Genomic DNA, 24,158 nt, shown 5'->3' with positions numbered 1-24,158 from the left:
CGACCGCTTTGACTAAAACCGACTCCACTTGAAGAAGCCGTTCCTTGCCCACAGACCCGAACCAGCGGTTCTCCTCACATCCAAGGCTGGCGATGCTCATGGTTCGTCCGAATTGCTTCCTCCTGAAGCACTGGCCCTCGTCATAACGTAAAAGAGGATCCCCTTAATATGGGGCATTACTCATTAAGCTAGAATAGAGCCGAAGATTGTGGCTTATCTGAGGGGCTCACGGGCCTTCTATCAGGATTTTCTAGAGCTTCCTTTTTCTTCCTTCTTGGAAGGCACCCTGAATGCTGCGCACCTTCTCTTTTGGGTTGGATGCAGAAGAGATGCAGGTGTAACTGGCTGGGGCACTAGAAGGAACGGTAGAAGGTCTGTAGAAGGCCAGCCACGATGTGTCATGAAATCAATCCAGTGTCGAATGCCAAGGTGAAGAATTCGATGCATCCTTTGCTTGGAAGAGAGAATGTGTCGCTCCTGAATCATTCCTCTTACCTACTGAGAGCAAACCTTAATTATTCGCAATCCGTTCCGTCTACAACAAACACCTCGGGCATCGTTCCGTGATACCTCGGATGAGTGGAAGCGCCTCCCGGATTGGAATGGATTTGGAACGAGTTTAGCTTCCGCGATTCCCACGTGTTTTAGGTCGCGGTTGCTATTGCGGCATCGCGGAGAGCAGATCCAGGCGAGGAAAAGGAAATTGCAAAGCGTTGGTTCACCTCTTGCCTTTTTGGTACAGTAAATATCTTATCGGTCGGACTTTTTGCGCCATTGCCGGAACAAGACCGAGGAGGGAAAGAGAGAGACTAGACTAGACTAAAGTTGCCCGAAGCTGGGGAAAAATAGGATCTGATCCCGACAATTGCCCCTTTCAGATCGCACCGAGTCAACGAGCGAATAGGAGGAGAAGATGGAGGGGTGTGGATCTTACAGGAGTCTTCAGTGGTAAAGACCGCTAGAAGCTCTGGAGATCAAACAACCCGTCAATCAAATCAATTAATCGCGTGGCAACGCGGGTGAGCGAGTCGCGTAGGGCTTCACTCTTCTCACATGTGAAGTCCATCTGCCACGCGATTGACAGCCTGGCAGCTTAGACGTTTCATTAACGCTGCTCAATGCATCAACGGAGTCACCGCGAGTCTGAGGGTTGGGATGAGCGTCTTCCCAAGCTCTGGTAGTTTCACGAATGAATCGCAATCAATTCCTGTTACCCCTAGAGATGCGACAAAGTCTCGAATCCGTCATTAGACATGTCTGTCTTGTTTCTAATGACTGTCGCAGATGATAACAAGTTTTGCTTGTTCTTAGACTCTGCTTCTGCTTCCGGCCCGGCAACAGTGATGCTTAGACTGTTCATTCTTGGAAATTGATGCGATCCCAAAGCAAATCTCTGATACCGTACTGTACTGTAGCGATTCAGCAAACTGCTGCCAAGGCACACCCAGATGTCACTGCGATTTGGGGACGCCACAACGTGGTGAAGCGCCGCCTACGCTGCGACTCGCCGCAACAGATTACCTATTTCGTTGAAACCTTAAACAGATCCCTTTTGCAAAGGATCGCGATTCCAGATTTCTATTACAGTAGGAGTCTTGACTTCCAGTATGAAAAGATATCAATATGACGTCCTACACGCCGAAAAGTGATGCGTCGCCTCTAATATCAAGACCCATCTCGTTGACTATGTACAAATGCAGCAATAGCAATACGAAAGCGATTGTGGCTTTCTACTTTTACGTGTTGCACCCTCGGAGATGATGTCGTAGGCTGGTGATACAGTACTGGACAGCCTGTGGTTACAGTTACACTACAGTACAGTACTCATGCTGGGGAGCTAGGAATAGCATCAGGTACTCTACGGTACTCTACTCTACTGTAGTATTCGCATTACGGAGGCCGCGGCTGATTATTGATTACGCATCGTGTTCCGTATCGCATTACGGTATCTGACCTGAGATTGGCCCGGATCAGTCAACTCCGAATACTGTACAGTTGAACAACTCACGGAATCATTGAGTTGAGCCGATTCTCGTGACAAAACCCGCCTTGGCTTCCATGGCCCCCCTCGAATTGTACTGTAACAATCCAACACTTGGTAAGCCACATCCTATCGTTTCCTGCAGCATCTCATTTGTACAGTATCGGGGGCTGAGGCCAAGGCTGAGACTGAGGCTGCTGAGGCGATGACGACGATGGTCAGCCAACATTACAGACTTACCTTGCATGGCAGCGCCTCGTCATCTGCTCAGGGATCATGATCACGTTATGGTAATCCGGGGTAACTGTAAAACACTGGAGCTGTACTGTAGTTTCAACCTTGTGATCCAGTTGCAGTACTGTACCTTGTTGTTATTGTCTGTGAGTAATTAATATACAGTAGACCGGTTATTCGCCATTGATAAACAACGAAACGATATGCTATGCTGTGCCTCGTTTGGTTTGCTCCGGTGGAGGGGAGGTGAGTTATGATCGACCATGATGAGCATGTCACTGAGCGACAAAGGCGTTATGATAATCTCATGTCGAGAAATCATGATAGAGTATAGTAAAGTAGTCATGCAACGAAAAACGTTTAATTAATTTCATGACAGGAATTTCTTTTCTAGTGCCCCTTTGCGAATGCCGTCATACAAACGAAATAAACTCTTCTTCTCATAGACTCCCTCCCTCCCTTCCAGATGAGTGCTGATGGTAGTGTATTTTCCAGAGTTACTGTAGCCCAACGTTGTGGTGTTTACTGTAGGTATCTCGTGCTGTGTTGTGTTGTCCCTGACATGGAAGGTTCAAGTGATAACGAGTGGGGGTGAAAGTGGTCGTGGGGTTTAACCAGAATCCGATATCGCGTCAGTCACAAATCATCTCATTAATCACTTAAGAAGCCACATCACATCGCCCCGTGTTTGCTATCGTTTCAGGCACAAAAACAAAAACAATTAATTAATTAAAGCAATCGCTCCTGCAGCCTCATAAGCCTCATTCTGATTTAAGACTGATCTGAAAGTTACCTCTTTCGTTCCCTCATCTCATTTCATCTCATCTCATCTCATCTCAATCACAAGGTCGAGTTTGGTGTTTCATTGGATGTGATTATGCCGTGACAGCGCCATGCCGTTATTTTAGTGCAGCAAACTGCCGGCCAAACAGCTGAAAAGAACGGTCAGAGCAATCAACAGCCCTGTCGAGAATGTCCATCTGATTTCTCACTCTCAGGTGTCAAGAGCGTCGAATGTTAGGCTCGGATCAGGTGCTTGCCGTACCGTACCGTGGTCCGTACCGCACCGTCCCGATCATCTTGCATCTGTAGGTTACTTTTACTTTTGATCCCTTGTCTGGTCTTGTTTACTCTTCTCCCATTCACATTTCCTCTCATAATTTCCCCCACGCAACTGAAGCAAACTCAAACTCAAACTCAGACTCACCAGCATCTGTCAGCCAAGAGATCGCTACACGAGGGACGATCTTCTAGTTCCCGCCTTGCTTTTGACCTACCTTGTCTATTGTGTTTGTATACCATCAATTAAAGTCTTTGCTTTGACTGTATCTTACGTCTGTGCCCCCGCGGCAGTAGTTGGCTTTTCCGGTTGATGGTCTATTGCTAATCGATTGTGTATCTACTGTATCTGATCTGATGGTTTGATCATTGCGTATTAGGTAGTCTAACTAATTATATGTCCTTCCGTATTGAAGAATTGTTTGTGTGTTGTCATCCTGCCATATCATGTTTTCATAAGCGGTCAGTTGAGGTCTGTCTTTTGATGCTGGGTAGAGAAGAGATAACAGCACGCCCTCTGGTCTAACCAAACAAGACCAAACTATGCGTGTGCTCGCTTTGACTGACTGCAGTCTGCATTCTGCGTCTGCAGCCTTGCTGGCTTCCATCCTTCCCACATGTCTACTGCCTGGGTACCTACCTGCATGTGCAGTGCGTCTTGACTCTTGATTTTATCCTACACCGATCAATGTGTTTCATGATTCTGCTGTGTCAGAGACTCAAAACTTGGCCTACACCGACTACGATACTTAGCAGCATACCGCCTTTTGAAACCGCCATCCTCTTACTTGCAGCATCTAACTTGGTTGATATCCGCCTGCCTGCATGCGTCTAGGCACTTTCTCAGTGTTAGAGTCGCACAGCTGCAGTACATTAATCAATTAGTTAATTATTACATGCGCTGGCTCATAGTTGGCGCGCATTCATCCATACAGTCCCTCATCTGCCCGTTCGTACACGACAGCAAACCATATCTGAGGTGGATGTTGTCCCTTGCAGCTACCCTTGGCCTTGACTTTGACAGCATGTTCAAGCGAAGTGAGTCATAGTGGAAAACTTTTAATTGATTTGTGTGACGTGACTGTAGGGGGTGTCATGACTTATCCGAGGAGTGCTTTTTCATAGCTGTTGCAGCTTTCGGTTGCGGTGAGGCCATCTACAAATGCCCAACCAATATTGTTGAGGTGAGTTATCGTGTGAGGGACAACTCACCGTCGCTCAGACAAACTTGTTCTGCCTGGTCTTCTTCACCGTGACAAGCCACCTTGATCCCGGCCGGTACTGGCATTATCTTTGGAGTCATTGATATTGGAGTTGAGCCAATTCGCTCCAATGTAAGCTTTAGGGTAAGCTGCTTTCGATTATCACCATGTATATACATTTGATGGTGAAAGGATGAGCACGAATGCGTACTTCTACTCGTAGTGATGCTCTTAATATTTTGAGCCCGGTGATTCATTCATTACTGGGAGGCATTCTGTCATGTTGAGTATTACCGTTACCTGCCATCATCATGTGAAGGCCAAAATCGTCTGTGACAGGATTTGACTGAGATAGGTCAACCCCAAATCTGTTTGGCTAGCGCCAGACAACAGGTCAAGCCATGTAGACTAGACCATACTGTCTACTTATGACACTATGGTATAATAGCTGTGACTCTACGTGTAGACAACGAAGAATATCGAGAACTCGATTGTCTCCACGGTGACTTCAGCTCAAACTGTGTATATGTAGTGGTAAGAGAAGCGCATACCAATGCAACACAGACAGAATATCCAGTCTTCGGATCTTAAAGATGGGGAACCGATGTGTTGGAGTAATTCTAAAATGCTCCCCAATCTGTAATGTGGTTATCACACAAGAAATGAGACCCAATTATCATTCTATTCTTGATGGACGTGAGTACTGACCGAGTTGCTCTCTAGCGAAAAGGGTATTACAGGAAGCCTTCTTCGAACTTCTAGTATCAGGTCAAATAGCGTAGCATAAGTCTGCCAAAGATGATTCGAGAAAATATGCCGGTAGTTGGTAACCCAAAGAGTAAGTCGAGGTTGTTGAAAGTAGACTCGGACGATGCTGACAGCATTCAGAGCAAAAGTGAAACGTGGTTATATATCTCGTATCGCGATGAGAACTAGGAGAACACGCAAGATCTCATAGCTTCAAGGTATTTATAGTATAGAATGTATGCAAAAATTGCACATACGCCAAACTCCCCCAACTCCTTCCACGATGAAGAGCAACTGGCACCTTCAAGCAGTAACCAACAAACACGCCAAGTCGCAACACCAAAAGTCTCATTAACTGCGAAGCGCCTCTAACCGGTTGCGCATCTGATCCATCATGGCCTCGGCATCCTCTTCTTCCTCCTCCTCTTCCTGGGGCTTCTGAGGTTCTGGCACTGGCGCGACAGGCAGACTGGGTTGCTTGCGATCCTTGAGGACTTCTCCCAGGACCTTTTCCACCTCGCCCTCTGCCTCCTCATCTTCCATAAGCATATCTCCATCGGCCGGCAATGTATCCTCAACCATCTCCTCGATAACGCCCGCCTTCATCAACTCTACGCTCAGCTCTTGCATAGTGCCTGCTAGTTCCGGTAGGCGGATAAGTGAGTTAACATCCTTCATAATACCTACGCTCGCTCGGATGGATCCCTCGATCTTTCGCACGGCAAAAGCCTCGTTAACCTGCATCTGAACCGACGAAAGTTGCGCCTTTGACGTGACAAGGCGTTGTGATTGCTTTCGGGCGCGGACGAGCTCACGAGCAAAGTCGCGAACTTCCTGCTGGGCTTGCTTCGAGCGGGACGGATCGCGCTGGCCTCGCTTATCGGCTTGGATGATGAGGTTCTTCGTCTTGGCCTCGACTTGCTTAACGGTCTGGATGTCGCGATCGAGCTTGCGCATGTTTTGCCTCATCAACGCATTGCATTTGCGCATCTGGATTAAAGAGTCATGTCAGGCGGAGGACACAGTAAAAGAGGCAGAGTTGATTGTGCATACCTGAGCCTGGGGATCAGGCTTAGCGAAGAGGGATTTGAATGTTTCCATATCGACGGTTGAATATACAGAAATGCCCGCGCCAATGACGCAACCGTGGAAATGATCAGATGGTGGAGTAGGCGAGTTGCGTGTTTTTGTATTCTAGGGGCTGCAATTTAGCATGCGAGGCAGTGTCGGTAGGTTTCGGGGGCTGCAAGTTGGATCGCGACGATGTCGAATTAGCCGTAGCTAGTTGTTAGATGATGTTGGTTCATGGTGGTGAGGCTCGCCTGTGCAAGCCTCGAGGCTGAGTAGGCGTACAGGACCGAGGTTTAATTGGTCCCGCCGGTAAGCAATGAAAAAGGTACAAAGTACAGGCCTTGTTCAGGTAGAAGGACCACCAATTCGGGGTCCAGCAGAACCTGGAGCAGTCCGCGCAAAGCTCCAGCTCTCAACCTGGAACCTTGCTACGCAATGTCCCAATTTTCACACTTGAGATTCTCTTAGGGATTTGATAATTGGGCCCTCAAAGACACCGTAAGCACTTCCATTTGTTCGCCAAGTTGAGTGCCATTAATGTTTGGCACAGTTACTGATATTCGCCGAGCCTGCTTACCCCGCCATTGGATCTTCATGCTGGCCGCGTGTAGGTGTTAGAGTGAACTTATTAGGCTCCATGACATGAATACCTCTTCACAGGACAGAGTTTTGGCGACTACGTATTTTAAGCCCCGTTAAGAATTTGGTTTGAGTGATGGTTATATCCATCCATATCAGGCCTGAAGATATCTCGTACTGTACCTGCTCATGTCCTACCTAAGGTATCGCCAACCTCCATTCAAGGCGACAAAGCTCCAGTACCTTCTAGGAGCTCCAGCCCATTAACAGTGGGGAAACACTGACCAATTCAAGGGACAAACGTCAGAGTGGGCACCTTTGCGAGGCGATAGTGTATACCTCTCATACCACTGAACTGTCTGGTTAAACTAAGTACCTCTTGATCAATTGCCCCTCCATTCTCTCTTGTTCTTAGACATTCTATACCATCCTACCTGTGACCAGGCAAACGTGCAAGCCTCACGCCTACCTGCAGAGCATTCATACGGTAGCAAAGCCCGGAGCCTAGAGCAGCTACAGAAAGCAGACGAGCTAAAACTGCACCTCCTCCGCTCCGCCCACCAAAAACCCATCCAGCTCGTCTCCATTCATCTTGCATCATCTGAATCTTTCGCCTTTCTTCTTATCTCTTGTTTTTTCCCCCTCCTCCACGACCAACTTCTAACTCTACTTCACGATATTCTTTAAGATACCCTCAAATCTCCCTATACACAATGTCCGACACTGTTTACCCTGAAGGTATGTCGCTGTCATTCATATAGCCTTGTCCTCGTATTCCCCTCCTCTCCCCGATGCCGCTCTGGAGACCTACACTGCCAACAATTTTCTTGGTGGTCTAAAGCTCGGTCGCATCTTGCGCACCTGTCCAATTCCATCTGAAGCGCATTCGCTAACTCCTCTCTAGTCCTCTGGGCTCAGCGATCTTCGGTCGCCGATGCTTCTAAGAACTTCATCTACCTCACCATCTCCGTCCCTGATGTGCCCAAGGACAGCATGACCCTCGACCTCCAGCCCACCAAGCTCAACTTCACCGGCACCTCATCCACTCTCAAGAAGAAGTATCATGTCGAGCTTGAGTTCTGGGGCGAGATCGACCCCGCAGAGAGCAAGATCAACCACACTGCCAAGAACGTTGAGATAAAGCTACAGAAGAAGGAGCTCAAGGAGGAGTACTGGCCCAGATTGCTCAAGGACTCCAAGCGCGTCCACTTCCTCAAGACCGACTTCGACAAGTGGGTTGACGAGGACGAGCAGAACGAGGCTCCTGAGGACGACTTCTCTCAGTTCGGCGGCATGGGTAAGTTCTGCACTCGAGCAAGCATCAGAGACAACAAACTAACACACAAATAGGTGGCATGCCTGGCATGGGCGACATGGGAGGTATGGGAGGCATGGGAGGCATGGGTGGTATGGGCGGTGATTTCGGCGGCATTGATTTCTCCAAGCTGGGAGGTGGTGCTGGCTTCCCTGGTGCCGAGGGTGCTGGTGACGAACTTGACGACGATGATGATGACGACGACATGCCCGCGCTCGAGGGCGACGACAAGAAGGACGCCGCTCCCGCTGCCGCCGCTACTGAGAAGAAGGATTAGATCCAGCAAATATGATTGTTTGACATTGTCAAAGGCGAGCATTTTCTGAACTACAGTACAGGATCAGGCAGGGTATTTGGCGTTGTGCCTATCAAGGCAGGCTTATTTCTCGGATATGTAGTACAGACTACTGCATTGCCTGCTTCGATATGGAAGCAAAAAAGATGAAAAAACTGTTAAGCCCATGACTTGTTCACCTACCTACCTATTCAAGAGTGCCTCGTGAGTGTTGGAACAAGGTCTGACCTGAAAACTTAGTCAAGGGAAGGCACTCTATTCAGTCCCCGTGGATCCGATGTGTTATCCTCAAGGTGATTTGAACACCGAGACAGCAGACTAGGCAATGTAAAACGTGAACGAGCTTTTGGGATATCGATTTTTATATTCCTAACGTAGGTTATATCATAACTTCACAAACCAATGATACAAAAATCAAAATCGAGAACTGGTCATATTCCACCTATTGTACACTCATTGGCCGAGTCCTGCAGGACCAAGCTGTTAAATTACCAAGCACTAAAACTATAATCGCATTCTGTTGCAAGCCACCAATAAAAAGATCAGCTTGTTCTTGAGGTAGTTCAATATTATTCCTTCATCGCTGTCATCGCTACGCCTTACTTAATTTACTAGGGACCATGGTTAGCATCATCTAGGCAACATGAATTGAGCGGCACATACGGCGATCTCATCCATATCAGCATCACCAGTGGCAGCCGGCGCAGGTGCAGGCGCAGCGGCAGTGTTGGCGTTAGCGTCAGGGGCAGGAGTGACAAAATAATCGGCCATCTCCGAGTCGAGTTCCTCTTGAGTCTTCTTCGCGGGACGGCTGTTGCGACCACGGCGCTTCTTGTTACCAGCGGCCTTAGCAGTGCCCTTGGCGGCGCCGGCGTTGTGCTTGTCAGCAGCAGCGGATTTGGGTTGAGCCTTGGCCTGAGCCTTGGGCTGACTGTTCTCGTGTGAGATGGAGTTATTTACACATGAGCTTTTCGACTTACGTAGTACGTTCGGCAAGAGTCTTGGCGGTAGGGATAACCTTATCAGCCTGAGCGGCTCCAACAACGATCTCAATCTACTCGCATTAGTTATATTTCACGCCAGGAACGAACAGCATACCTTGATAGGTCGGTTGTCGACGAGAAGACCATTCAGTTTCTGGAAAGCCTTGCTAGCGCCATCAGATTTGTGGAAGGTGACGTTGGCGATGCCGCGGCTTTGTGAGTTGGGGCCGTAGACAAGCTCAACTCGCTTGATGGGCCCAACAGATTGGATAAAGTACTCCTATCAAGGGAAAAGCGTTAGTATTCCGAAGTATATGGTTTAACAAATTCGTCGTTCCGTTTTCGAGCCTCGGTCGTTCCAGTTCCGGGAGAATGTTACATCGCCGAGATTTGGTAGTCGAAATAGTTGAACAGCCAGCAAGCAGAACAGCGAGACACAGCCAGATTTCCCGATCTAACCCCCGAGGATTGAGATCAATTAAAGCATACGAGACCGCACCCACATGGCTCTCACTGCAATGGCCCACTACTCAGGAACCCAGCCCAAGTTTACTACTGCTCAAGTAGTATCCCGATTGCTTTGCTGGAAAATAAACGCGCAACCCATCGTTTCCCATTCAGGGGCTTGCTCAAGCCGACATGGCTTCATTTTCCCAAAACCTTCGAGGGGTAATCTGCTGCATGTGCTCACTGCTTGCTCGCTGAAGTTGATACGGAATTCCAGACAGGCTCATTCCGAAGAGTCCGCTAGCCGTTGGCTGGGAAATGTGCATATCGTCATGACAACCTCCATCCTGCAGAGTCGACGCTACATAGGCGAGGAGCGCTGACCAGGCGCTTCCTTCAAGATCATTGCGTGACAAGGATGTTCTCAACTTCCGACATGGTACCATTTCCAGGTTTTACCGAGTACAGGAAGGAGACTAGCCTTAGGGACGTGGAAGACATGAGTTGATCAGCAAAAGAGACTGATTCCAGTCGCTTCATGCCAGTTTATACAAGCTCTCAGACCGTCTTTAGATCTCGAATATTCCACATCCCCTTAGACTAAGTGTCTGATAGCTCCGAACCGACAGGCTGAATCGACAAACCAGTCGGATTGACGCGTCGAAGGCAAAAAATAAGAGCGGCGAAGGAGAAAAGGTCGAACAAAGTCCGAGAGCCTCAAGAGCCACAGCGGAAACATACCTTGATCTGCTGCTCCGAGACATCCTTGGGCTGATAAAAATGTTAGCACGAGTAGGTTATCAGCGGGCTTGCCGAGTACCTACCAGATTGCTGACCATGATCTTGCTATCACTGTTGGTAGGAGCGGCCTTGGTAGGGACAGGCTTTGCGCCAGCACCACGCGCGGGCTTGGTGTTCTTCTGAATTCCACCAACAGGTGCGGCCGCGGCAGGGCGTCCTGTAGAACGGCGCGGGTTGGAGCGACGGCGAGCGCTTCGGCGCTGGGCCTGGGTGATGTCGTCGAGAGCTTGGTCGAGCTTGCCAGACATTTTGACGTTTAGTTTATGAACCGTGGTTTGTGGAAATATGGTTTGAGCTGACAAAGTCGGTCAAATCAGCAGAAGGTATTGAACGACAGGTGTAATTGTTGTCCAAAGCGCGAAAGTCGCGATGAGAAGAGAGAATAATCAAGAGAATGTGGTCGCGAGAACTCCAATACTAAATCTGCTAGAGTTGGGACGGAAGAAAAGGCGCGCAAGAATAATTAGAGCGGCCTTGTAGAGAAGAGAATTACTTGGGCTGGGTTTGAGAAGTGGGCGAGAATGTGAGGGAAGAGAGGTTTGATGGTTGACGAAGAGAGAAGGAGAGGAAGATGGAGACAGGGAGGGAGGAAGGGGAAACATAAAGGCACAGGAAAATATGGGGTGGGTGCTGCCTCCTGTTGCTGTCAGCTGCCTACTTACCCAACCTAACAAGCTCAATGCGCGCAGGCGTGAGTGTGGCGCCCCGAGCAAGCTAAACCTTTTCAAGTAGCGCTGAGCCTCATTGATCAAAGCATTGGGTGCAAAATTCAATTCACCTTTTCGCTCTGCTAAGTTCGGGCAACGTGATCGAGTTATTTAGTCTCGCCTCCACAACGGCAGAATTCTGTCATGCATTAAAGGGACAGCTTGCAAACAATGTTTATTGCGGATCAGTCCTCCATGATTGCTGTAGGAAAGGGTGCCTTAGGTACTACCTATAAATGCATCTACGCGAGCCAAACTTGTTTCGTTTTCCAAGTACTTTACGAGGCAATTCTAAAGCGACACCCTTTATGAAAGCTGACCGGAAATCTAACTTATGCTGAACCAAATTAGCCTGCCGATTGTTCAACTTGGTGCGCTGTCAAGGTTAGAACACGCAGTGAATGTTGAAAATTGAGCGGGTATTGTTCGAAGTTGTCTATTGAGTATAATCGATACCCCCCAACGTCGAATATCCATAGCCCCTTATCTGGTCGTATCGAACCCAAGCTCCGTGTTGTGAATACGTGGTTTTAATTCTTCGAAGACTTCTCCTGAACGCCGGGCAGTACTTTGCTGCAATTTGAAAACCCCATTAATGAAATTAAAGGATGCACAGTCATCGTATATGCGCACTCATAGCGACTTTGTGGCTTCCTCCTTGCCACCTGCAACTGTGCCTTTCGGAGCATTGACTTCGAGGAAATGGTAGACGACGATAAGAAGCATTGCCGCGACGCCAAAGAAGATGGCCAGTTGGTAGAGTTGACCGTCGGTAATCATGTTTGCGATCGAGGCAGGTAACGAGGTAGGCCTAGAAAGCTTGCGATCCACGATTAGTGCTTGCCCATGAGCGAGAAATTAATATTGTATTGCAGGTACTCACAAACTGTGGTATTTGGGTCAGCTCTTGGAGTATTGTTGAGCTTTCGCGATTTCTGCGTGATCTGAGGCAGTGTTAAGGAAGGGTGCACACGAAGCTGTAGATGCTACGGAGAGCGAGCTTCAACTGGCCAGATGGAGCTCTAATTGTCTCGTTCGTGGTGGAGGTACGTACACTATCGCCGGGATTCTGTCTTAGCGTGACCCGCAGTTGAAAGTATCCCCACTGTGAGATATGATTGTCTTTGAGAGACTTTGGCGAAGCCCTACGCAATTGATCTCCAGATTCCAATCACGACAAATCGTGCTTGAAGCAAGTCTAGATAAATTTCAATGAGCAAGATGTATTGAACAGATTTCTGCGACAGGACTTTCTAAAGAAGTCCATATGTCTACAGTGACCACTAATCTGGCCTCATTGGCTGGCAGTTGCTCACTAAGAAAAGTCTTGAACGCCCAACACGTGACTAGCCTGTGACTTCATCCTCCACACCAAGGCAGCCCAGCCCACCAACTATCAGCAATCTTCAACATTCGTCTTTTTTTTTCCCCAACCCAGACTTGGTGGCTCTGCCTTGTACCATCACCAAAACGAAACCGGGGGTAAACACGATCACAGAACACCTCATAGACCAGCTCGAACGTTCAAAAAGCCATCGAACTTTCTTTTTGTCTCCCACGATTACCCCGCCACCAACCGTCCATCATGCCTCCCAAGAAGGGCAAGGAGCCTCAGCCTAAAAAGGCGACCAAGACGGTCGAGGATCGAACTTTTGGTATGAAGAATAAAAAGGGTGGTGCTGCTCAGAGAGAAATTGGACGTATGCAGGCAAACCTCAAGAATGCTGGCACGATCGAGGAGAAGAAGAAGCAGGCCGAGAAGGCGGCTCGTGAGCGTGAGAAGAAGGCGGCCGAGGACGCCAAGAGAGATATGGAGGCAATGATGAATAGACCGGCCCAGATCCAGAAAGTGCCTTTTGGAGTCGACCCCAAGACGGTTGTGTGTATTTTCTACAAGAAAGGCAATTGTGAGAAGGGCAAGAAGTGCAAGTTCTCGCACGATCTTTCTGTCGAGCGCAAGACAGAGAAGAAGAACCTGTACACCGATGGACGAGCAGAAGAAGAAGAGAAGAAGAAGGTCGAGACATCAGCAGACTGGGACGAAGACAAGCTCCGAAGTGTCGTCTTATCAAAGAAGGGCAACCAGCAAACCACTACCGACAAAGTATGCAAATACTTTATCGAGGCCATTGAGGATGGCAAGTATGGTTGGTTCTGGATTTGCCCCAATGGAGGAGACAAGTGCAAGTACAAGCACGCTCTTCCACCTGGGTATGTTTCAGTTTTCAATGCTATCCTGGTAGCCACTAACAGTATTCTAGATTTGTTCTCAAGACCAAGGAACAGAGAGCAGCAGAGAAGGCACTTATGGACAAGTCACCGCTTAAGACTCTGACGCTTGAGGACTTCCTGGAGTCAGAACGACACAAATTGACAGGAACTCTCACACCTGTGACGCCAGAGTCTTTCGCTAAATGGAAGAAGGATCGCATGGACAAGAAGGCCGCCGAGGAGCAAGCCCGAAAGGCCAAGGAGAACACCGGCCGTGCTTTGTTCGAGAGCGGAAAATGGGGTGATGACGAGTCCGAAGACGAAGATGATGATGATGTCTGGAACTTGCAGAAGCTTCGTGAGGAGACAGAGGGTATCCGTTCAAAGAAGGAGGAGGAACGCCTGGCAGCAAGCCACGATACTCCTGACAACGGTACCACGGGCGAAGCGACACCGGCAGAAAATACCCCAGCCGAGGCGGCTTCCGGCTCTTGAGTCAAGAGAGACAACGACGTATGACACATGTAGTCTAGAAGACCCAGGATCTGCGATTTCGTCGAGCTCTCTTCATCTTGGCTTGAGCTCGCCGGGGAACAGACCATCCAGAGGCAAGCCGAGCCCTGCTGCAGACCTCACATCAGTGAACTCGCGAGTGAGAGATCTGAGCAGGTCTACCATGGCGATCTCGTCATCTTGCGAATCCTCATGAGAGGAGGGATGACGTCTTTCATCCGAGTAGAATACATTACAGTATCAGTACTTATAACAACATGCAAACCGAGCGCTAATGGCCCAATCCCTGATTAAATTGCAAGTTGCACGTGGACTGTGCAGAGAATGGCTTGAATGGTAAAGTCATGCTATGTGTTTATCATTCAACATTACCAGAAATGCGTCCACGAGGCGCAGTGAGACTCAAGCGAGTCAGCTACTGCTTCTAGGTTTGATGAACAACGGTGGAATTTTTGTGGCTGGAATGAAGCGGATGAGTGCATGAGGATGTGTAGATCATGGTATTTTTGAGGTTGTGATGGTGGTTCGTCGCCCGCAAAATGCAACTCTGCTCTGGGATGAGTGAGGTAAATGGGCTTCGTCCAACCCCAACTTGAGTATTGTTTGTAAATGCGGGGTCAGAGCATTTTTAATGGTCATCATTGGATGAGCCGAGATGTTACCTACCCGGACATTGAAGTCCGCTTAATGACATGGGGGTAGGGATGGATTTGGCTACTACTAGGTAATAGAGAGGTACGGGTACTGTAACATGGATGGATGAATATCAGGTTTGTACCTTGTATTTAAGAGAAAAGTAACATAGAAGAAAGAGCCCTCAGATAGAAAGATCATGATGCTATAATTACCTCAAGGTAGATAGACACTTGGTAGTTAAAGAGTTGATAACAGTAGAGGGCTCGATATTGGTACTGCAATGAAACAGTGGCTCGTCAAAAAACATGTGATGGATGAGCCAGCCGCCGGCAGTTAATGCGTCAGATACAGCTCACAGTGGAGTAGGCGGAAAGATCTGGAGCTAGATCAATGCCTGCCTGGGTAGGGATATCTATCTTCAATTGATATGCATGACATTATTTTGCGTGAATGTAATAGAGTGGAAGGGAGTAGATATAATTCATATAAATGAAGATGAAAATGGATGGATGCTCGGACAAGCCCCGTGGTCCCAAGCTTTTGGGAGTGGGCTGTTCCTTCCGAGGATTTTGGAAGTTCGACACCGAGAAAAGAAAGAGCACCAAAAACCGGGAGGCATGAACCCCCGCCTGCCGTGTTTCGTACAGTACCTTTACCTTAGTAGCCAAGGTACCTAGAGTAACTTGACTGTACATAAACTCCTATACTCAATCCCCACCACTGGTCACAGACCTTATCCCTTCATCTTTCATTTCTTAATCATTTCCATCAATTCAGCCCTGGTCAAAGAAAGCTGCGATACATAGTATTGTTTGCTGCCGCTGTCGTCGCCCTCTCCTGCCGAGGGCACCCGGACGCCCGTGCCCGTGCAGAGACAAGCGATACCGACATCCCGCCGCCGTCGCCGCCGCTCCGCCTCCCGCCCTCCGATCTGGGTCCTTTAAACCCACCCATCATCTTTTTCTATTCTCTACACTCAACCGTCTGGTGGTCACCCAAGTCTGAATGGACCCTGCGGCTGTCCGCGAAAGGCCGTGTTTCGACCGCGCCTCCAAATAAAGCTTTAGCTCGATCATACAAATATCCCACCCACCTACTGGCCTCAAAAGCTCATTCTCGTTCGGCGCATCGGTCTGAGGTCTAACCATTCTCGTTCCCGGGAGCGGGAGGAAGCAATGACTACTGGAGCCAAATTGGTTCACCAAGATGTCACAGGCCATCAATCGCAATTGTCGTCACTGTCATCTCCAGCTACAACTTCTGCAATCAGCATGTCTAACGGCGCTGGAGGACGACGCGATGGCGAGACGACGGCGTTGACTGCGACAGGCGCCGCAGTTGCTGCAATACATAAGAATAGCCCCTCCAATCGCTTCGTAAAGCGATACCGGACCGAAATCGCCGCCAGCTCGTCCAGCGTATTCTCTACCCTCGCCGCTTTCCCCCTCGACAGCGTAAAGACGCGCATGCAAACCTACCACTACAAAGGGTTCCTTGACTGCGTTCGCCAGACTTATCATGCAGAGAAGCTTGGCGGCTTCTTTCGAGGTATGTTGCGACTAATTGACAGGGTCTTGCTGGCAGCAAGTGGCTAATTCGATATTGTAGGCGTCACAGCCCCGATGGCAAGCATTACACTTGTTCGAACCGTCTCTTTTTCGATCTATCAACGTGCAAAATACTCATACTCAGGTTGGGTGAAGCGCAATTTTGGCTTCGATATCATTGGTCATGTCAATCGCCACGGCACATACCCGAATCTTTACTCTGTTGCGTGCTTTGGTGCAGCTGGCGCAACCGCTGGCTCTGTCATAACATTTCTCGCCTGCCCGTTCGAACTCACCAAGCTCAGTGCGCAAGTCTCCGTTCTGCTTGCCGAACGTGGTGCTAGTAAAGGCAGTCACGCCGTGGCAGCCAGTTACCAGAATAAGGGTACTTTGCGGACGATGGCCAATATCATCAAACATCGGGGCATTTTTGGGCTATATACCGGTCTCAGGCTTCATCTCCGTACGTGACCCTCGCAGCTCTTGGCTTACGAGACCCACTGACACAACATGTAGTTCGCGATACATTAGGCACGGCCATTTATTTCATGGTATATGAAAGTGGGAAACAGATCGGAAATACTTTGGCCGGCGATCATCCCAACAGTAACAAGGTAGCTGTTGTCGCCGCTGGAGGCATGTGTGGCTTGGTTTCTTGGGCGATGATTTGTAAGTCCAACAACGCTTCAAACGGCAATAATGGATCTCACTGACAAATACAGACCCCATCGACTCGGCCAAGAGCATCTATCAACGAAATTCGTTACTCTATTCAAAGGGCGAAAAGGTCGAACCCGCCCCCAAGATCGAATTCTTCAAGCGCCATATGTATCGCGGCCTTGGTGTTTCTATGAGCCGCTCGTGCGTCGTTAATGCCATCTTCTTCTCGTCATTCGAGTTTGTAAAGAAGCATATTCATCAGATGGACGACGAGAACCGGAGCTGATAGCATCTGGCAGGTGGGTAACAGAAGAATTGTCCTCTTGTGCTCTCGGCGGCCAATTATTCTGACACCTTGACGATGGGTCAGTCGCATTCATGTCAGAACAGAACAAGGAATACGCAACAGCTAAGCGATAAATGGGAATTGCATATGGCGATCTTGGATGGTGGTCAACTACGAACCAAAGGTTTATGGCACGCATGCATTATGAAAGGGCGTTATTGGGATTTACTTAATATTAGTAGTCGACCGATTTGGTAACTGGGTAGCTGGCTGAAAGAAATGGATGATGTGGATGAATACGAATACCTTGAACCGGGAGTTTCTGTAGACCAGAACCCAGAGGCACAGCATGTTGGTAGTCCCCAAAATGCAAGCATCTAGCCTCGGCTTGGAATAACCTTTTCGGTTAATGACATCTGACAAGAAGGACTAGTAGCAGAGAGGCAGTGACACTAAAATTGGAACAGTGCTCGTATATCTTGGTAGGACGTCACGAAAGATGCATGTGGTGGTTAGAAAGCGTGTAATAATTGATCAAGTTAACCCTTTACAAATGTAATCGTCAAGAAGACTAATTATCCCACAGGCTGTTGCTTGAGAGAATGGACCATTTCCTGATCTTCCGTCCTTGACTAAGATTCATCCATCGCCCTGTTCATGTCGAACTTCACTTCTTCTGTTGTCCACCCTGGGCAGCTTTGGCCTCGGTTTGCTTTGTGGCGAGTGTCTTGTCGGTCTTGAGCTGGCCATGGCAATGGCCAAACACAAAGAACACAGCAAGCTTGCGCAAGCACGGTTTCCAGACTTTGTCTCCCTTCCTCTCAACAACTTATACATACTTGGGTCAAGTTTCGACTGTGTTGAAGCAACTGGACGATGGGAGGGATACTACATACATATACAGCACAAACAGCGCAAGTTGTTTCCAGATTGGGAAACCAGAATCCGTTGCTTTCAGTATATTATGTTGCAAGCAGGAGCAACTTTGGTTGTTTGCTTTAACCACCAGGAGCTGCGTTATTGCTATGTGCACTACCAGAACGCCGTGCTTGATGTAGGCAGGTGCCTCATTCTAACCGCCTATGCCCCCAACTCCAAAAAGAGACGGACGTATCATAAAACATGAACCCTACAAGACCTGTTGTATACCCCCGCCGGTATTGAATAGAGCAAAGGCGACAACCCAACTCCGTTTCCACCAAACTTTTGCCGGTAAAGACAACAAGTCTTTACTCCTTACGCAAACACTTTAGCAAAGGTGCAATTCTCGACTTCTTGCTTAGCCCAACACGGTATACAGGCTTGTTAATGATTGATGACAATCCTTTTGAAGGCGTTGAGCCTTTGCTGCCGATTGTTGGCTTCTCTGATTTCTCTTCCTTCTTTGTTGCAGGAGCATCTGAAGTCTTTGATGTGGCATTGTCGTCAATACTGGATATTGATCGTGTCGAAAGGTTGGGGTCTGTTTCCCTTATTGCAGGTCTATCTGGCCCATCATCTTTGAACGAGTCATTGGTATCTTCGTCTCCAGCGAGTTCGACTTTTGTTTCAGTCTCGTCAATTTCTATCTTGGTCCTCTTCTCTGGTTGCACAGCATCTTCAGACAATGAAGCGTCATTGGTCGACAGTGACGGGTCGAGTTTGGGACTTTCTTCCTTGGCATTAACCTGGTCCGACTTTCGTGGCCTGCCACGCTTCTTTTTGGTTTTTGCAACAGACCCATTGACCACTGGCAAGGCTTCCAATGGATCCGTCACAGCTACATCTTCTTCTGCGTGTGCCTTCTTCTTTGGTCGTCCTCTTGACTTCTTTGCCTTGGTTGGTTTGGCCATTTTCTCAGAGTCGTAGTTATCAGACGCAATTTCTTGTATGATTGGTATGTCTGCTTTTTCAGTTTGCTGCAACTCCACAAACTCGTCGTCTGCGAGCTCAGGTGCGGCATCCCTTCTTGCTTGCTCTTGCGGCTTAGTTGCCGTCTCTCGGGGAGGCGAATTGATAGCCGCGATGACGTCAGGAGACGAGTCCCATTGCTGACCTGTGGGCCGACCAATTGTTGCTCGTGGCGGATCCATCACGCTTGAAGCAGGAGGGGGAGGAGCAGTACTCATGAGATATGTTGCATTGCTTCTAGGTGTGTTGACATTGGTGGCCTCTCCGCTCGAAGCTAGATTTTGGATATTGAACTGCCTCACTGGAGGTAGCTGATGATTCTGACTGTAGCTTGAAGGCAATTGCACGCTTTCATACTCCAGTTTCTGCGTATCAGTTAATTGATTTGGGGCGATAAAGAAAGAAGCGCCTTCGTCAACTGGCATCGTTGGTGGTAGCATGCTAGGCGTAGGTGGTGGCTGAGATTCATGATATCCATCCTCATGATCATGGTTGAAAGGTATTGTGACCAAATCGACTTCATTAGAACCTTGGAAAGAAGCCCCTGGATGTTGAACTTTTCTTCGCTTCCTATCGGTTGCAGGTGAAACATCTAGGCGCTCAGACTTGGGCCCCCGAGTCTTTGCCATACTGTTCAACTCCCGAGCATACGGAGGGTCTGTTGCGGAATCAGAGTGTGCCCCTGAACGCTTCAGCTTGATTTTTATCCTTGGTTTAGCAGATCGCTCATCAGGTGAACTTGGTACATCCCATGGGTCGTCCATAACAGCCATGGGTGCCTTTCGCCTGCCTGGTGTTGAGGCCTGAGTCCATTCATATGCAGCGTTCCCATCAGACATCCTCTGCAATCCCGCATTTCCTTGATCCCGCGTAGAAGATGAAAAAGTTTCAACTAATCCCGTCACAGTGCGCTTGAAAGGTGCCGGCGCCGTCATGTCTGAACTTGAGACTGACCGTTGATCTTGGTCATGTGACCCAGCTGTCGGGTCTGGAACAAAGCCTCGAGCTGCATCATTCTGTTCATTGTAAATATTCTGAAAAAAGGACGGATCTGTCGATGTCGTTGCACCGCTCACACGCGCAAAGGAGTCACTTGCAGCCTCAACTTCAGCACGTACAGGTGAGATAGGTGCCTGAACATTTCGAGTTGGAGAGTAGCCAATATCATCTTCGTCGTCGTCAGAATCGAGTATTATAACCGGAGGCATCTTGTCAGGCAGCAAACCATCGCGCCGATAATCACATTCGTGAAATGCGAGTCTCCAATCGCAATAGTGGCGGTGATTGAGAATTGTTATCGTTCAACAAAAGACAAGGATAATAACAAGCGCGTTAACGTGGGTACACGGGACCTACACGCGTAGGCACGTGATTTAAGACAATACCAGGTTTGTTCAATTACTAACGTACCTGGGTACGTGCCTTATGTCGTGGGCACCCATCAGTTAGTAGGTACCTATTCATTCTTTCTCATACTTACCTATTCTGAAAGCAAGAAAGCAAGATCACAGTCACAGTCACAGTCACAATCATGTATGCCAATAGAGGAACAAGGTTTTCATCATCATGAAAAAATAGGTCAATTTGTTGATTTTAAGACCTTCATCTGCTCCCAATTGGGAGGGTATATGCAAATGTTGAATGCTCGCCAAATCATCCTTACCCAGTTCCTATCCTAATCCGCAGGTTAACTTTTGGGATTACCACAAATATATCTGGTCCTTTTTTAGGCCAGCCCCAAACGCCGATGTTGAAATCGTAGCTGTTCTCAAGAACAGACTCCACAAAAAACACTATTAACACAATCCACAGACGCCCCCATCCCCATCAACCCTTAAACACACAGCATAGGTTGACATTTATTTGGCGTACTTGCTACGGAAGTACTTGGCGGCGTTAACCATGTTGGCGAGCGCCTCCTTGGTCTCTTTCCACTGACGGGTCTTGAGACCACAGTCAGGGTCGATCCAGAGCTGCTCAGGCTTGAGGAACTGAAGCATCTCCTCAATGCGATCCTTGATCTCCTGCTCGCTGGGAACACGAGGAGAGTGGATGTCGTAGACACCAGGTCCGATGTGACGGGGGTACTCAGAGTCGACGAAGACACGGAGGAGCTTGGCATCAGACTTGCTGTTCTCGATGGAGAGGACATCAGCATCAAGAGCGGCGATGGCGTGGAAGAAGTCCTGGAACTCGGAGTAGCAGAAGTGAGAGTGGATCTGAGTAGCATCCTCGACACCAGCGGTGGACAGACGGAAAGCCTGAACGGCCCACTTGAGGTAGGCGTCACGCTCCTCGCCGGAGCGGAGGGGAAGACCCTCACGGAGAGCAGGCTCATCGACCTGGATAACGTCGATGCCGGCCTTCTCAAGGTCGACAACCTCATCACGGAGGGCAAGAGCAAGCTGCTCAGCCTGGACGGACTGGTGAACGTCGTCACGGGGGAAAGACCATCGAAGACAGGTGACGGGACCAGTGAGCATACCCTTCATGGGCTTCTTGGAGACTGAGACGGCGTACTTGGACTCCTTGACAGTCATGGGGTTAGGTCGCGAGATGTCACCGACAATGATAGGAGGTCGGACGCATCGGGAACCGTAAGACTGGACCCAGGCGTGTGTGGTGAAAGCGTAACCCTGGAATCGCTCACCGAAGAACTGAACCATGTCGTTACGCTCAGGCTCACCGTGGACGAAGACATCGAGGTCGAGCTCCTCCTGGATCTTGACGTTCTCCTCGATCTCCTTCTCAATGAAGCGGTCGTACTCCTCAGCGGTGATCTCACCCTTGGTGAACTTGTTTCGCTGAACTCGGATCTCCTTGGTCTGGGGGAAAGATCCGATGGTGGTGGTAGGGAAGAGGGGAAGGTTCAGCTTCTTCTGCTGCTGGCTGATACGAACAGTGAACTCGCTGTTTCGCTCGTAGTCCTTCTGGGTGACCTTGGACTGGCGCTCCTTGACCTGAGGGTCGTTGGTGCGAGGAGAGTCAGCGCGAGCCTTGATGGACTTGGCGTTAGCCTCAAGCTGCTCACGGACGGAGGCAGGGCCCTCGGTGACGGCCTTGGCAATGAGAGAAATCTCGGAAGCCTTCTCAGTGGCGAAGGAGAACCAATCGGCAATCTCAGGGTCCAGCTTCTTCTCGCTGGCAAGAGTGTGGGGAGTGTGGAGGAGGGAGCTGGAGGTGGCAGCGATGACACGGTCCTTGCCGAGCTTCTGAACAGCAGTCTCAACAATCTCGATAGCACGCTTCAGGTTGGTCTTCCAGATGTTACGTCCGTCAACAACACCGGCGGAGAGGATAGTGTTGGAGCCGATGGAGCCGAGAACCTTGTCAAGCTGCTCGGGGTTTCGGACAAGGTCGATGTGAAGACCATAGATGTCCTTGGGGAGGAGGTCAACGTTGTGGACAATGTCACCAAAGTAGGTGGTGAAAACGATGTTGGGGATCTTGTTGCCAAGGCTGGCAAACTTCTCGTAGGCGGGCTTGAAAGCATCCTTGGTCTTCTGGGGAAGATCGAAGACGAGAACAGGCTCGTCAATCTGGACAGTCTCGGCACCAGCCTCCTTCAGCTGAGAGAGGAGCTGCTCATAGACGGGGAGAAGCTTCTCGAGAAGGTCGATAGGGTCGATAGACTGGTCACGGTCGGCCTTACCAAGGTGGAGGAAAGAGACAGGACCAACAAGGACAGGGCGGGTGTTGATTCCAGCCTCCTTAGCCTCCTTGAAATCAGCAACAGCCTTGGGGCTGTCGGTGAGCTTGAAGGTCTGGCTGTCCTGGAGGGTGGGCTTGACGTAGTGGTAGTTAGAGTCGAACCACTTGACCATCTCCAGAGAGGGGACATCGACGCCCTCCTTCTGGTGGCCACGGCCCATGGCGAAGTACTGGTCAATGGGGTCAAGACCATCCTTGGTGTATCGCTCGGGAACGGCCTAAAGGATGCGAGTCAGCAAGTGGTTTTCTATGAACTATAAAAGGGGGGACACGTACACCAAAGTCCTGGATCTGATGAAGGACATGGTCGTAGAGAGCAAAGTCGTTGCTGGGGATGATATCGACACCAGCATCCTGCTGGATCTTCCAGTGAGCAAGACGGAGGCGCTTGGCCTCAGCAAGAAGGTCAGATTGAGAGATCTTTCCACCCCAGTCTAGAGTTTTTTTGTTAGTCGATGATGACACGAGTCAGTGGGTTTGCGTGGGTGACTGACAAGCTTCGGTGGCCTTCTTCAGGTCACGGTTAACACCCATACGGGGGAAACCGAGAATAGCGGACTGAACCATGTCTGCGGTTGTTGCAACTGCTTTGTCTGGTTCGTAGAATGATGAAAACTGTTGTTGCAATGTTAGTCCTGATGCTGCTCTTGAAAAGAAAGCACGGTGCAAGCGGGGTGGAGGGCGGGGTGAGGGGCAGATAAATCGAGCAGGGCTGAAATGGATGGAGGCAGTAGGGGACGCAGATGAGGTTGACATACAAAGTGGTCCAAAGCCCTTGTCTGTTCCAAATTGGATCAATTGAGAAGATCCTTTTCGAGATAGAACAAAGGGCAAGAGTGTGATGAAGAAGAAAGAAGGAGGAAAATGTTGGGAGTCGGAAGGAAGATGAATGTTTTATGTTTTTGAGCTGTCCTGACGCCTGCAGGAGGAAGAGGTCAAAGTGGCCAACCACAGGCCGAAAGCGGGGGAGGGGTCGAAAAAGTGGCCGGGATAGCTACGCCGCTCTTTTGATTGGCGTCCAAGTACCTTGCCTGGGCTTGAGTTGGAGCTTTGGTTGTACTCAGAAACTCTAACAACATATGGCTCGAGTCTCACGTATTCGTACTACTACGTAGTAATCGTCCGCGGTGGTTGGCTAAACGGACGAGGCGGGTGCCGGAGTGGATTTCCAGGGCCTAGGGGGACGGCTCACGGGCTGTCGGTGTACGCTAATGGAGGGGCATCTTGCGGCAGCTCTGCAGCTTGTTGCAGGGGTTAGTATTCTTTTTTACACCGTTCTCGCA

The 24,158-nt window shown here is 49.3% G+C and overlaps 7 protein-coding genes across 7 annotated transcripts; 3 read left to right on the top strand and 4 right to left on the bottom strand.

The window, feature by feature from the left end:
• Nucleotides 1–5,574: 5,574 nt before the first annotated feature.
• Nucleotides 5,575–6,324, bottom strand: FIESC28_08109 (uncharacterized protein; the record flags this gene model as incomplete). Its single annotated transcript, XM_031162248.1, has 2 exons — nt 5,575–6,213; nt 6,277–6,324. The coding sequence occupies 2 exons, from the start codon at nt 6,322–6,324 to the stop codon at nt 5,575–5,577; spliced, it is 687 nt and encodes a 228-aa protein (XP_031013703.1).
• Nucleotides 6,325–7,586: 1,262 nt separating this feature from the next.
• On the top strand, nt 7,587–8,465 carry FIESC28_08108 (uncharacterized protein; the record flags this gene model as incomplete). The annotated part of the gene is made up of 3 exons (XM_031162247.1): nt 7,587–7,611; nt 7,778–8,170; nt 8,224–8,465. The coding sequence occupies 3 exons, from the start codon at nt 7,587–7,589 to the stop codon at nt 8,463–8,465; spliced, it is 660 nt and encodes a 219-aa protein (XP_031013702.1).
• Nucleotides 8,466–9,091: 626 nt separating this feature from the next.
• On the bottom strand, nt 9,092–10,962 carry FIESC28_08107 (uncharacterized protein; the record flags this gene model as incomplete). The annotated part of the gene is made up of 6 exons (XM_031162246.1): nt 9,092–9,094; nt 9,147–9,414; nt 9,464–9,537; nt 9,582–9,746; nt 10,655–10,684; nt 10,738–10,962. The coding sequence occupies 6 exons, from the start codon at nt 10,960–10,962 to the stop codon at nt 9,092–9,094; spliced, it is 765 nt and encodes a 254-aa protein (XP_031013701.1).
• A 2,044-nt stretch (nt 10,963–13,006) lies between these two features.
• Nucleotides 13,007–14,127, top strand: FIESC28_08106 (uncharacterized protein; the record flags this gene model as incomplete). Its single annotated transcript, XM_031162245.1, has 2 exons — nt 13,007–13,632; nt 13,683–14,127. 2 exons carry the CDS (start codon nt 13,007–13,009, stop codon nt 14,125–14,127), a joined length of 1,071 nt encoding a protein of 356 aa, XP_031013700.1.
• Nucleotides 14,128–16,052: 1,925 nt separating this feature from the next.
• On the top strand, nt 16,053–17,274 carry FIESC28_08105 (uncharacterized protein; the record flags this gene model as incomplete). The annotated part of the gene is made up of 4 exons (XM_031162244.1): nt 16,053–16,329; nt 16,390–16,791; nt 16,845–16,997; nt 17,051–17,274. The coding sequence occupies 4 exons, from the start codon at nt 16,053–16,055 to the stop codon at nt 17,272–17,274; spliced, it is 1,056 nt and encodes a 351-aa protein (XP_031013699.1).
• Nucleotides 17,275–18,503: 1,229 nt separating this feature from the next.
• Nucleotides 18,504–20,372, bottom strand: FIESC28_08104 (uncharacterized protein; the record flags this gene model as incomplete). The annotated part of the gene is made up of 1 exon (XM_031162243.1): nt 18,504–20,372. One exon carries the CDS (start codon nt 20,370–20,372, stop codon nt 18,504–18,506), a length of 1,869 nt encoding a protein of 622 aa, XP_031013698.1.
• Nucleotides 20,373–21,023: 651 nt separating this feature from the next.
• On the bottom strand, nt 21,024–23,442 carry FIESC28_08103 (uncharacterized protein; the record flags this gene model as incomplete). Its single annotated transcript, XM_031162242.1, has 3 exons — nt 21,024–23,093; nt 23,152–23,309; nt 23,370–23,442. 3 exons carry the CDS (start codon nt 23,440–23,442, stop codon nt 21,024–21,026), a joined length of 2,301 nt encoding a protein of 766 aa, XP_031013697.1.
• Nucleotides 23,443–24,158: the final 716 nt, after the last annotated feature.

Source organism: Fusarium coffeatum (assembly GCF_003316985.1).
Source record: "Fusarium coffeatum strain FIESC_28 chromosome Unknown BRIP53273_contig_185, whole genome shotgun sequence".
Lineage (NCBI taxonomy): Eukaryota > Fungi > Ascomycota > Sordariomycetes > Hypocreales > Nectriaceae > Fusarium > Fusarium coffeatum.
Note: the sequence above shows the minus strand (reverse complement) of the source record. Positions and strands in the feature narration are given on the sequence as shown.